The sequence below is a fragment of the Plecotus auritus genome (genome assembly GCF_963455305.1).
Source record: "Plecotus auritus genome assembly, chromosome: 2".
NCBI lineage: Eukaryota > Metazoa > Chordata > Mammalia > Chiroptera > Vespertilionidae > Plecotus > Plecotus auritus.
Window position 1 is genome coordinate 186,352,900 of NC_137771.1, and position 14,532 is coordinate 186,367,431.

The window sequence follows — 14,532 nt, forward strand, 5'->3', positions numbered from 1 at the left end:
GTGTGCAGGAGGCAGCTGATCAATGTTTCTCTCTCATCGATGTTTCTAGCTCTCTATCCCTCTCCCTTCCTCTCTGTAAAAAATGTCAATAAAAAATATATAAAAAAAAACAAACAAAAAAAAACAAACATGTGCTATATATTAAAACCCAAAATATTTATGTTCTGAATGAGCATTTGAAAGATGATCTTTTTTTCTTGGCTTTGATTATGGTTATCAGCATCACAGCATATCAATAATGAAACAAATAAAATTAATCTTAAAATTCACTGGCTAGTTTTTAGAAATCTTGATGTGGTTGTATTCATTAAATACCATGGGGAAGCTTTGCAGAAAAAAAATATGACCCCAAAATTAAATGATTTAGAATGCTATGTAACTTTTCCCTGACAACATATTTTTAGAAATTTTATCTATAAATTTAACAATCTATTGAGTGACAAAGCTTACCTGAACCAAAAATATAATAAGAAAATAAAAATTTGCCACTCTTCTGAATTGTTCAAATAAATTCTTTGGAACAAAATTCCACACAGTGTACTAAAAAAAAAAGAGAAAGAGAACAATAAGTTAATGTTTAAAAATAATATACACTCTATAGATAGAATAATAAAAGTTAAATCCGATTTATTAAGCTCTTAGCCAAATTCATGTAACTTTTTTTAATGATTGAAATTTGTTGAATTTCTTTCTAAAGTTTACAAAAAAATGAAACGCTTCACAATTTGTGTGCCATACTAATCTCTGTATTGTTTCAATTTTAGTGTATGTGCTGCTGAAGTGAGCACCTGTGTAATTCTTATTTTATAGATATCCCCCATTTCCCTACCCCATTTGCTCCTTTCACCCTGCCCCAAGCTATAGAAACTATCTGATTTTTAGAGTCTACTCTTTTTTCTTTCTTTTACTATTTATTGGCAATTTTAATATAATTTTTAAAATGAGGTAAACTATAACCTAGCAGTTTTGCTACTAAATTCTTGATATTTTAGAAGCTGGAGAAAACAGACCTAAAACAACACTTAAAAAAAAAATTATTTAGACCTGGTCAGTGTGGCTCAATGGTGAGAGGGTCAGCCCATGCACCAAAGGGTCTCAGGTTCAATTCCAATCAAGGGCACGTACCTGGGTACAGAAGGCAACCCATTGATGTGCCTCTCTCACATCAATATTTCTTTCCTTTTCTTCCCCACACCCCTCCCTTCCACTTGCTCAAAAAATAAATGGGAAAAATATCCTGTTGAGGATTGACAAAAAAATAAAAATAAAAAATACTTTAGATAAGTGATCACTGGCATACCCACCAAGAAAATCTCATAAAGGATATGAAAATCTTTCACAATGTCAATATTTAAAGTAAAACAGTGGAGCATAATGGTTAAGAACATAGATGGTAGGGGGTTTAAATTGTTCTGGCCTGCATCCTAATTCAAGGTCACTAAATGACCTTGTTAACCTCTATAAAAAGAGGACAATAATTATCATATTGTATTTTATAATCATGTTACTGTAAAGATTAAATGAGCTAATACATTTGTAAAGCAATTAGAAAATAACCTGGCTCATATTAATTGCTATGTGTCTGATATATTATTAATCAACTCGTAAGCCTATAATCCTATCTAATAAAAGAGTAATATGCAAATTAACCATCACTCTGTCACACCCACAAGCCATGCCCACCAGCCAATCAGGAGCGAATATGCAAATAAACCAAACCAAGATGGCTCCTGCCACAGAGAGCAGGAGGGAGGCTTGGGTTTCCCCGGCAATGGAGGAAGCCAAGCTTTCCGCCTGCCCTTGCCAGCCTAGGCCTCCACTCAAGGCTACAAAGTTTCAATGATAGAAGATACATAAACCCAACCAGAAATGGCGGCAGCCACGGAGCTGGAAAGAGCAGGAGGCTAGGGTTGCCCCCGGTGATGGAGGAAGCCAAGCTTTCCACACACCCTGGCCGGCCCAGGCCTCCGCTTAAGGCTACAAAGTTTCAATTACAGAAGATACATAAATCCCCCCAAAAATGGCTGCTGCCATGGAGCAAGCAGAAGGCTTGGCTCTGCTCCAGGCTACAAAGTTTCAATTGTAGACGATAAATAAACCCCAGATACCAGGGACTCTGCTTGGGTCGCCAAGGGGCGTGGCCGGCCTGAAAACCACCACAGGCCCCTCACCCAGGCCGCCTCATGCCCCAAGGGAACCCGCACCCTGATCCGGGACACCCTTCAGGCCAAACCAGCTGGCCCCCACCCGTGCACCAGGCCTCTATCCTATCTAATAAAAGAGTAATATGCAAACTGACCATCACTCCAACACACAAGGTGGCTGCCCCCATGTGGTCAAAGATCCTGCCCCCATGTGGACACAAGATGGTCACCACAAGATGGCCAGCAGGGGAGGGCAGTTGGGAGGAACCAGGCCTGCAAGGGAGGGCAGTTGTGGGCGATCAGGCCAGCAGGGGAAGGCAGTTAGGGGCAAACAGGCTGGCAGGGGAGTGGTTAGGGGGTGATCAGGCTGGCAGGCAGAAGCGGTTAGGGGCAATCAGGAAGGCAGGCAGGCGAGCAGTTGGGAGCCAGCAGTCCTGGATTGTGAGAGTAATATGCAAACTGATCAGGCCTAAACGGGCAGTCGGACATCCCTCGAGGGGTCCCAGATTGGAGAGGTTGCAGGCTGGGCTGAGGGACACCCCACTCCATACACGAATTTCGTGCACTGGGCCTCTAGTACTATATAATAGGGGCAGGATACAAATACAGTACAAATTTCACTTGTGTCACTCATTACTCACAACACAACTTCAGATATGAAACAGAAGAACACTTTATAGCACTGTTACATTACCCTGTGTACATTCTCCAAGTAGAATGTAAGATCCCTGAGGGTAGAACATTGTTTTATTTACTGCTCTATCCAGCAATTATACTACTACTTGGCACATAGTTGGAGATCAAAACTTTAATAAAATAGATGAATCCTATACAATAAAAGGGTAATATGCAAATTGACCCTAACAGCGGAATGACCAGAATGACCGCTTGACCAGTCACTATGAGGTGCTCTGACCACCTCTTGGTCCCTTTCCCTGGCTGGCAGGCTCCAATCTCCTGATGGCAAACGGGGAAACGGGGGTGGGTGGCAGTGGGGAGCAGGGCTGGCTGCAGGCAGCCAGGGAAGATGGCCCTGACCCCAGGCCAGGCCAAGGGACCTTACCCACGCACGAATTTCATGCACTGGGCCTTTAGTAAATAAGTAAACATGGTTGAAATGTTTGGGATTTTTTCCAGATAATTATCCTGATGTCAAGCAATGAAGCCTTAATTGACAATTCAAGATATTTAAAGAGATATTTTACTTAATTTTATCTGGTGCAATGTAAGATGGTTCTAATTCCAAAAATTATGTATGTCAAAAATTTACTTCTTAATCAGTTGGTTTGAGACCTGAAACTTCCTTTCCCATATGAGCAATTTATTTATTTTTATTTTTTTATTTTTTTAAATACATCTTTATTTTTCAGATTATTACAATTGTTCCTCTATTTTCCCCCCATAGCTTCCCTCCACCCGGTTCCCACCCCACCCTCTGCCCTTACCCCTCCCCACAACTGTCCTCATCCATAGGTGTATGATTTTTGCCCAGTCACTTCCCGTACCACCCACACCCCTTTTCCCCCTGAGAATTGTCAGTCCACTCCCTTACTATGCCCCTGATTCTATTATATTCACCAGTTTATTCTGTTCATCAGATTTTGTATTCACTTGATTTTTAGATTCACTTGTTGATAGACATGTATTTGTTGTTCATAATTTTTATCTTTACCTTTTTCTTCTTCTTCCTCTTCTTAAAGAATACCTTTCAGCATTTCATATAATACTGGGTTGGTGGTGATGAACTCCTTTAGCTTTTTCTTATCTGTGAAGCTCTTTATCTGCCCTTCAATTCTGAATGATAGCTTTGCTGGGTAATCTTGGTTGTAGTTTCTTGCTATTCATCAGTTTGAATATTTCTTGCCACTCCCATCTGGCCTGCATAGTTTCTGTGGAGAAATCAGCTGACAATTGTATAGGTGCTCCCTTGTAGGTAACTAACTGTTTTTCTCTTGCTGCTTTTAATATTCTCTTTGTCTTTTGCTCTTGGCATTTTAATTATGATGTGTCTTGGTGTGGTCCTTTTTGGATTCCTTTTGTTTAGGGTTCTCTGCGCTTCCTAGACTTGTAAGTCTATTGCTTTCACCAGGTGGGGGAAGTTTTCTGTCATTATTTCTTCAAATACGTTTTCAGTATCTTGCTCTCTCTCTTCTTCTGGCACCCCCATAATTCTGATGTTGGTACGCTTGAAGTTGTCCCAGAGGCTCCTTAAACTATCTTCATATTTTTGGATTCGTTTTTCTTTGTTTTTCCGGTTGGGTGTTTTTAACTTCTTTGTATTTCAAATCTTTGACTTGATTCTTGCACTCCTCTAGTCTGTTGTTGTATCTCTGTATATTATTTTTTTATTTCAGTCAGTGTATGCTTAATTTCTAGTTGGTCCTTTTTCATATCCTCAAGGGTCTCGCTAAATTTATCGGCCTTTTCTAGAAAACTCTTGAAAAACCTTATAACCGTGGTTTTGAACTCTATATCCAGTTGTTTGCTTTCCTCCATTTCTTTCATTTGTGACCTGTTTCTTTGTCTCCGCATTTTGGCTGCTTCCCTGAGTTGATAGAGTGGCTGTGTGTGCTAGGTGTCCTATAGGGCCCAGTGGCTCAGCCTCCCCAGTTACCTGAGGTGGACACTCTTGGTGCACCCCTTTGTGGGCTGTGTGCACAGTCTTGTTGTAGTTAAGCCTTGATTGTTGTTGGTATCACTGGAAAGAATTGACCTCCAGGCCAATTGGCTGTGAGGATCAGCTGTGTCTACGCTGGGAGAACTTCTGTGCTGGAGACACTCTTATGAGACAAGACTTGCAAAAGCCTCTGTGCTCAGCTTGGATGGGGCAGAGTCTCAGGGCGGAACTGACAGCAATGGCTTCCCGTCAGCCCTCCCCTAAGAGGCCCCTGGGTCTCAGTGTCCCGCGGTAATCGCTGCAAGCACCTCTGAGAGAAAGCCGTCCTCAAGTTTCACCTGCTGCCAGACAGTCCAGTTTCTCCCCGAATGAGTCTGGGTCCCCAGAGTCTCGCCCGGAACTGGAGTTCAGAGCCATCAGGAGCTTCTGTCTCCCTCCCGCTTGAGAAAGCCAGCCGTGCACTCAGTTGCCAGTCCTCTCCACGCGTGCGTATCAGTACCTCTGCCTCTTGCAGCTTCTGAGTCTCAGTGTGCTTTTCTCTTTCCTTCTAGTTGTAGAATTTCCACTCAGCCAGCCTTCCTGTGGTTCTGGATGGTGTCCGTTTTGTCTTTTAGTTGTAGTTCTGAAATTGTTGTGCGAGGCAGCAGTTCTGGTGTTTACCTATGCTGCCATCTTGGTTTCTCCCTGAGCAATTTATTTTTTAATCCTCAGTCAAGGATATGTTTTTATTTATGTTTTAGAGAGAAAGGAAGGGGGTGGGAGGGAGAGAGACAGAGAGAAAGAAAGAAAGAGAAAAACACTGATATGTTAGAGAAACATCCATTGGTTGCTTCCTGTATGCGCCCCGAATAGGGATTGAAACCATAACTTAGTTATGTGCTCTGACCAGTTAGATTCCCAGAAGAGCCCACAAAAGCCAATTTGACTCAAAGGTGCACAAATAGTTGTACAATAGCGAACAACCCTTTTTCTTAGGTGAAATATTTTTCAATTCTAATCTGGGATACCTGAAACATATTTTCCTAGGGTCGAACCAGTGGCTCCACATTCTGGGACTGGGATTTATGTCAGGGCTCTAGAAGGAAGAGAGGTAGATACTTCCTGGCACCAAAACAAATTACTATTCAATACCTATATATGATATGGTAATAACTCTGTTTCAAATAATCTCTAGCTGATCTTAACCAGAGTAAAAATACAGTTGTCCCTATAGGGGTCAGAGTATTCCATGTAACTCCCTCAGTCATCAAATCAAATGTATAAACTTTATAAGAATTACGTTGGCAATGTCCTAAGTTTACATCAAGCTATTTAAATTAAAACAGTGATAATATATTTTGTCTTCCAGAATACTGAAAAGAACAACTACATAAATTGGCAGAAAGGTAACTGGTTTTTGTAGAGAGCCCTGGGAAGGCACATGGATACTTTTTTAATTCTTATCAGCTGAGCCCAAGGGCACTGGCAGAATCCTGTTATCAGTACCCATGTACTTGGAATGAGGAACAAAAAGGACCTTGACCCACCCAAATAAGGAGCTTACTCAGATCATGATGAATAGGATTTGGGCACACCCGAAACTCCTTTTGATCATAAAATCCCTTTTGGAAACCAATAAATATGCTGTGTTGTCTAAGGTGAGGGTGACTGTCTCTCTATCAGAGGATAGGAAGCCACCCGGCACCCAGCTTGAATCTATTTCTGTCTCTTGTCTCTTTCTTTCTCTAATTTCTTAATCCCCAGCTCCTCCCCTCAGGAACCTGTCTTTCTCCCTTTCCGTGCGGGACGCACAAAAGGAAGAAACACCGCACCACAGGTTTTAGGACATTTTCTTTGGCTAGCTCAGTAATGCAATGGAAAAACTTGGAATAAATAAAAATTTCTTATGAAAACTAGCTTACAGATATTAGAGATTACCGTTCCAAGTTTTCTAAAATACAAATATATTAATAAATGAGTCCAAATTCTGCGCTTGTCCTGTCATATATAGAAGAGGGACACTGGTAAAATAATATTAAACAATATGAAAATATTCTGAAAAAACTAATGATTTATCATGCTTTAAAAATTGCAAATTGTTATTAATAATGGACAAGAAATATGAATTAGAAATATAACTTCTCTGCAGTTATATATTACTGTATAATTGACTTTTTTTCCTTTGTAAGGTCTGACATTAGTAAGAGAACAAAAGAAAGATATAAAATTAAATCTTTTGCAAAGAAGTTTAAATTTAAAATAAGGTAGTCACTATGGTAAATTAAATTAAACCAAAACATATCATGCATCTATAACATGCAAGATACTTGCACTGTAAGAGGAACAATGATAAATTCAATATTAAATAAAGGGGACTAAAAACAAAATATCAATAGCTGCATTTGAAGATTAAAAAAATGAAGAGATATACAAAGAATTGAAAGGAAAAAGCAGTTAGAAAGGAAAATTTAATAACGGAGATCATATTTGACATGGGCTTTAAGAGAGGAAATTCACAGACTGAAAATAGAGAGCAAATAGAGGGAGAACATTTCGGGAAGGAAGGACAGTATGAACAAAGGCAAAGAGGAGGAAAGTTCATTATGGCTTTGTGGGATAAAAGATAATGCACTCTGGAAGAGTTTAAGGGAACAATAGTACACTAAAAAGGTAGTAAAAAAGGAGTAATAGAAGCCAGCCTCATTTATGGTCAGAAAAAAATTTGACTATATACATATCCTAATAAAAGTAATATGCAAATTAATTATCACTCCACGACAAAATGGCGGTGCCCATAGCCACAAGATGGTAGCGCCCAGTCTTCTCAGCCCCACCGGAGTCCTCCAGTCTCAGGTAGGGCTGCCGCTGAGAGCCGGCAGAGTAAGCAGCCTGGCGGAATGCTGCCCAGAGGCCCTCCTGACCCTTTATAAAAAACAAAAACAAATTCACTCCCCACGGAGTGATCCCACACACTCAAACCTGCAGCTTGGGGTCTCAGCCTGGGAGGCGCCCGCACCCCCACGGAGAGATCCCCTCCCAGGAGAAGCCTGGGGTCTCAGCCTGGAGAGGGGCGCGCACCCCCATGGCGCGATCCCCTCCCAGCGGGGGCAGTCTGGGCTGGGGTCTCAGCCTGGGAGGGGTGTGCACCCCCCGGAGCGATCCCCTCCCAGCGGCGGAAGCCTGGGCTGGAGTCTCAGCCTGGGAGGGGCGCGCACCCCCATGGAGCGATCCCCTCCCAGCGGCGGCAGCCTGGGATCTCAACCACTGAGTCACACCAGCCAGGCAGATATGGAGGAATCTTAAAAGTTTATTTTTTTAAAAAATATATTTTATTGATTTTTTACAGAAAGGAAGGGAAAGGGATAGAGAGCTAGAAACATCTATGAGAGAGACATCGATCAGCTGCCTCCTGCACACTCCCCACTGGGTACATGCCCCCAACCAAGGTACATGCCCTTCACCGGAATCGAACTTGGGACCCTTGAGTCTGCAGGCCGACGCTCCATCCACTGAGCCAAACCAGTTAGGGCAGTACAATATGTTAAAGAAAAAACCCTATCTAATAAAGAGGGAATATACAGGGGAGGGCATTTGGGGGTGACCGGGTTGTCAGGGAAGGCAGTTGGGGACCATCCAGTCAGCAGGGGAGCAGTTAGGCATCGATCAGGCTGGCAGGGGAGTGGTTAGGGGGTGATCAGGCTGGCAGGCAGAAGCAGTTAGGGGCAATCAGGCAGGCAGGCGAGCAGTTGGGAGCCAGCAGTCCCGGATTGTGAAAAGGATGTCTGTGGGATCGGGCCTAAACAGGCTGTCGGACATCCCCCGAGGCGTCCCAGATTGGAGAGGGTACAGGTTGGGCTGAGGGACACCCCGTCCCAGTGCACGAATTTCGTGCACCAGGCCTCTAGTATATCTATAATAATAAAAGTGTAATACGCTAATTAGACCAGATGTCCTTCCGGAAGACCTTCTGGACGAAGCCAGGGCTGCAAGGGAAGCCTGGGTCGCAGGTGCCTGCCAGCAGCCAGAGGGAAGCGGCCAGAGGGAAACCCGGGTCTTGGGTGCCTGCTGGTGGCCAGAGGTAAGCCTGGATCCTGGGTGCCAGCAGCCAGAGGGAAGCCAGGTTCCCAGGTGCCAGAGGGAAGTGAGTGCTGGCAGCCGGGGGGAGGAAGGCCTACTCTTGCACAAATTTTGTGCATCGGGCCTCTAATATATATATATGTATATATATATATATGTACACACACACACACACACACACACACACACACACACACACACACATATATGCATTCTTGAAATTGTGGTAAAAAACATGGATTCTACATTTCTACAAAAATATGCAATCTACAAACTCTGCAAAAACATAAAGTCTATATTTTAAAGATCGTGGTTATCAACATGAAATCATAGCAAAGGCACAGTGGTAGGGAAGTTCAATATGACTATAAAATAGCAGGTAATCTGGTTTGGAAGTAGTTTAAGAAAACAGTAGTAGAATAAGGAAGTAATAAGGGAGCAATGAGAGAGTTCTCATGTGTGCTACAAAAAAGGGCAGTACTTATATCAATATCTACATTTTTGAAACTGTGGTCAAAACATTAAACCTAATACTACCTCATATGAAAACAGTCATAAACAGATACTTAATCCCAACTTCTCCAGGACACATAGGTTTCAGTACTGTCGCAGGAGTTCAGTGGTCCTGTGAACTCCTAGCAGATAAAAATTACAAAAACTAGATTTTAAAAAATTATTGAAAATTCTGGGAAATATCCAAAATATAAATAGAAACTGGAGTTTAATTTTTTTTAAATTGCAATTAGAAGGAGTATGAATTGTCAGCTATGGCTTCTTAGTCTGGAGACACTATCCAAACTCACAGCTATGGCAGCAAAACAAGGGAAAACTAAACCCTTATCAATAAAATATGACAGAGATTAGAGTTCAGGGCTGGGAAAGTAGCTGAAAATGTAAGGGGAAAATACTGGTAGTGAAAGAACCACAAAAGAAAAATGACCCAAATTCAGAACACAGTTAAACCATGCACTAAAAAGGAATCAACTACTGGTACTGATACTTGCAACAACAACAAAGATGAGTTTCAAGAGTATTATGTTAAGTGAAAAGAAGTCAGACACAATATAGACTCATACCGTATGACTGTATTTATATGAAATTCCAGAAAAGACAAAACTATAGTTACAGAAAGTAGATCAGTGGTTGCTAGTGTTAGAAGTGAGAAGAAGGGGGACTGGCTGCTAATTTTTAGAGTGGTGACTATATTCTACATCTTGATGGTGGTGGTGGTCACATGATCTTATCCATTTGTAAAAACTCATTTAACTGTACCCTTAAATTGTTGAATTTACTGTACACAAATTATATCCAAAGGTTTTTTAAAAAAACCTTAAAATTTTCAAGACTTTTACTTCTTGAATAATTTACTAAGAACTGTGTCATTAATTTAGAGCTCCTCTATTACTCCTGTATTTCCCCTTTCTGCTGTTTTAGAACTACTGATGAGATTGGTCACTAATGGTGTGTAGCATATGCAAATAATGTGAATAGAGCAAAGGAACCTCATCTTTCCCAAGGATATTGTCCTGAGACATTATCCTTGAGAAAGACCAGATCAGTATTAGAGAGAAAATTGTTTGTCACTCTGGAGGAAAGGGAAGGAGTAACACAAAAATGCTTCTTAAGGTGGTCTATTAAGCAATACGTATGATCTAAGAACGTTACCCTTAGTCTCTTTGATTCACATACTCTGTAAATGCACTGTCCAATAAACCACTAGATGTGTGTGGCTATTGACATTTAACTGAAAATAAATTAAGTTCTTCAGTTGCATTAGCCACATTTCAAGGCATAAATAGCCCTAGGTGGCTAATGGCTATCATATTACTGTGGAAAACATTTCCATCATGAGAGAAGTTTATTGGACAGTATTACACTATAATCGTCACTTTCAAAATAAACTAAGAGATTTTTAAAAATAAAACATGGAAGAATATGTAAGAATGAAGCAGTATTTGATACTATAACATGTTTAGAGAAGAGGATAAAATTGGAAGTCAGTCTTTTTAAAGTTGCACAGAACTGAGGTCAAACTCCAATCTCATCACTTACTAGTGTGCAACCCTCAGTAAATTATTTCCCATCAAGTCCAGTTATGAAACTGGTACAAAATGAGTGTAACACTTTCTAAAGCTATCTCAGAGTTGCTGTTAGGGTTAAATGATATGAGAAGTACCTAGTACAGTGCCTGGCACTTAGTATAAATATTAGTTTCTTAGTTTAATTGCAACTAAAGATAATTTTTAGTATGTTGGCTACGTGCTATTAACAGTTGGCAACTCCTTTTATTTTACAGTTCACAATTTTAGTTAAGATAAATCTACCAACTATTTCCTTGAATTTTTAAGGTAATAAATGTACAAAATAAAGTGATACATATATATAATTTTAATAGTAGTGTTAGTTCTTACCTTAGATGAAATGATCCGGTTATCTATAAATTTCTGAGGTGTGTAAAGGCCATTCTGAGGAAACCTGTTGGCTATGTAAATAGTTCTTGTGTCACTTTGATGTGGTGGGTCAAAACCCTAAGAAAAAGCAAAGAAAAAGTAATAATGGTCAATAAGATTAGTTGTTATGATTCTTTACATTTGGTTTTAACTGCTCAGATTACACATATTACTGGCCTTGAATTACATACAGTATAGACTCTATTTCTTTCTTTTTTTTTTTTTTAAATATATTTTATTGATATTTTACAGAGAGGAAGGGAGAGGGATAGAAAGCTAGAAACATCGATGAGAGAGAAACATCGATCAGCTGCCTCCTGCACACCTCCCACTGAGGATGTGCCCGCAACCCAGGTACATGCCCTTGACCGGAATCGAACCCAGGACCCTTCAGTCCGCAGGCCGACGCTCTATCCACTGAGCCAAACCGGTTTCGGCTAGACTCTATTTCTTTATTAGCAGAGTTAAGCCACATATTTTTTTTCTTTCACAGGTAAACAGGAACATTTTATTCAGATATAAAATAACCGGGTAACAGCTCTGGTAATGAAAACCAGTCCGTACTATCAGAAATGCTATCACAAGAAAAAAATATCATAGAAGAGTAGCTAGGACCTAGTTAGCACCTACCACATGTGACGAAAAAGATTTATATTTTATTTATTCTACACTCAGATCACCGTGATTTGAAAGAACTTTGTTTCCAGAGGATTTAGAATGCATTAGGTCTTGCCAGGCTCATTTCATACAATCATCTCCTTGTGCTAGTTAAATTATCAACTGACTCCCTGAAATATGGTTATGTTATAATTCTGGCCTCAAATTTAAACGACCATAGCTCAAGGTACATTTAATAATGATCTCTACTGGAAAAGTTTGTACTGATAAGAATACTAATACTTAATTCCTATAGTGCCGTACTTTTTCCCTGGTAAATCTCTGGATCCCCTTGACAAGCTAAAAGCAATCACCAAATGCCAAAACCTTTTTTTGGTTCTAATAGACAATGATTTGGAATTTCTTAGAATTTTCTTTCTTTTTTTTTTTCCCATGGTGGTCAAGGGTTATTTACTAGTACTACTAAATTAGAAAGTCAATTAAATTTGATATTCATAAACTAGAATAATCCATTTTCAGATATTAAGGACTCTAATTTTATAATCTACTAAGTAATGTGGCTGCCATTCAATGCTTAGGATCCCTGTAAAATTTCCATTAAGCACAGACACACAAATAGTGGAAATTCCCATATTACCTAAACTGGTATTTTATTTAGTACATAAGAATATTAACAGTACAATATATAATTTTCAACTGCTGTTATTCTGATTTTTTAAATTTATTTTGTTATCTTAGAAACAGCTAGTACAGGACTATGAATTAAATGCATTTGTATGCTCCATAAACACACACACACACACAAAAACATGAAGTTAAATTTTATAGAGATGGCCTCATCTTGTGGATCTGAAGGTGCCATTTTGTGTCCAATTTCAAAATCAGTTTCTTCAAGGAGAAAATGTGGCATGCATATTTATTTTTTTCATTTTTTAACATTATTATTGTTGACACTATTACAGATGTCCCCATTTCCTCTCCCTTTGCTCACCTCCACCTAGCCCCTGTCCCCTCTTCCCTCTGGCTATCACCACATTGTTATCTGTGTCTATGTGTTATGTTTATATATCTTTTGGCTAATCTCTTTACCTTCTTTCATCCAGTCTCCCCTCCCTCCACTCCTCGGACAACTGTTTGTTCCATGTATCCATGCCTCCATTTCTATTTTGTACATTAGTTTATTCTGTTCATTAGTTTCCACATATAAATGAAATCATATGGTATTTTTCTTTCTCTGGCTTATTTCACTTATCATAATAATCTCCAGATCCATCCATGCTGTCAAAAAATATCTTTTTTTTTCATGGCTGAGTATTCCATTATGTAAATATACTACAGCTTGCTTATCCACTCATCTACTGATGGACACTTATGCTGCCTCCAAATCTTGGCTATTGTAAATAATGCTGCCATGAACATAGGGGTGCATATATTCTTTCAAATTAGTGTTTCAAGATTCTTAGGATATTACCACATGTGGGATTACTGGGCCAAAGGCAGTTCCATTTTTAATTGTTTGAGGCAACTCCATACTGCTTTCCACAGTGGTGGCACCAGTGTGCAATCCCACCAAAAGTGCACAAGGGTTCCTTTTCTCCACATACTCGCCAGCACTTGTTGTTTGTTAATTCATTGATGCAAGCCATTCTCCAACGATGTGATGTTGAGCATTTCTTCATATATCTATTGGTCATCGGTATGTCCTCTTTGGAGAACTGTCTATTTAGGTCTGTTGCCCACTTTTTATTGGATTGTTTTTTTGGTATTGAGTGGTAAAAGTTCTTAATATATTTTGGAAATTAACTTATCAGATATATCAGCAAATATGTCCTCCCTTTCAGTGGCTTGCCTTTTCATTCTATTGGTCTTTTCTGTGCAAAAGCTTTGTAGTTTGTAGTCCCATTCGTTTGTTTTCTTGTAGGACTTTTATGGTTTCACAACTTACATTTAAATCTTTAATACATTTTGAGTTTATTCTTATATATGGTGTAAGTTGGTAGTCTAGTTTCATTTTTTTGCATATACCTACCCAATGTCCTCAACACCATTTATTGAAAAGACTGTCTTTACCCCACTGTATGCTCTTGCCTTCTTTACCAAATACTAGAGGCCCAGTGCACGAAATTCGTGCACGGGGGAGGGGGGTGTCCCTCAGCCCAGCCTACACTCTCTCCAACCTGGGACCCCTCGAGGGATGTCCGACTGTCCATTGTGAGAGGGATGTCCGAACGGGCAGTTGGACATCCCTCTCACAATCCAGGACTGCTGGCTCCCAACTGCTTGCCTGCCTGCCTTCCGGATTGCCCCTAACCGCTTTTGCCTGCCAGCCTGATCACCCCCTAACCACTCCCCTGCCAGCCTGATTGATGCCTAACTGCTCCCCTGCCAGCCGGATTGCCCCTAACTGCTCTCCCCTGCAGGCCTGAGTCCCTCCCAACTGCCCTTCCCTGCAGGCCCGGTCGCCCCCAACGTCCCTCCTCTGCCAGCTTGGTCACCCCTAACTGCCCTCCCCTTCAGGCTTGATTGCTCCCAACTGCCCTCCCTTGCAGGCCTGGTCCCTCCCAACTGCCCTCCCCTGAGGGCCTGATTGCCCACAACTGCCCTCCCTTGCAGGCCTGGACCCTCCCAACTGCCCTCCCTTGCTGGC

At 40.7% G+C, this 14,532-nt stretch overlaps 1 protein-coding gene across 6 annotated transcripts in view; it reads right to left on the reverse strand.

Moving 5' to 3' along the window:
• Positions 1 to 14,532, reverse strand: part of ATP11B (ATPase phospholipid transporting 11B (putative)) — a 122,242-nt gene that overhangs the window by 84,593 nt on the left and 23,117 nt on the right. For all 6 annotated transcript variants that reach the window (XR_013959932.1, XM_080656160.1, XM_080656161.1 and 3 more), the window contains exons 2-3: positions 11,229 to 11,345; positions 451 to 540 (exon numbers count right to left, since the gene is read on the reverse strand). Coding sequence is in view for 5 of the 6 variants with exons in the window: in XM_080656160.1 (XP_080512286.1) it covers positions 451 to 540; positions 11,229 to 11,345 (207 nt within the window). In the remaining variant the exon portion in view is untranslated. The remainder of the gene's footprint in view (positions 1 to 450; positions 541 to 11,228; positions 11,346 to 14,532) is intronic.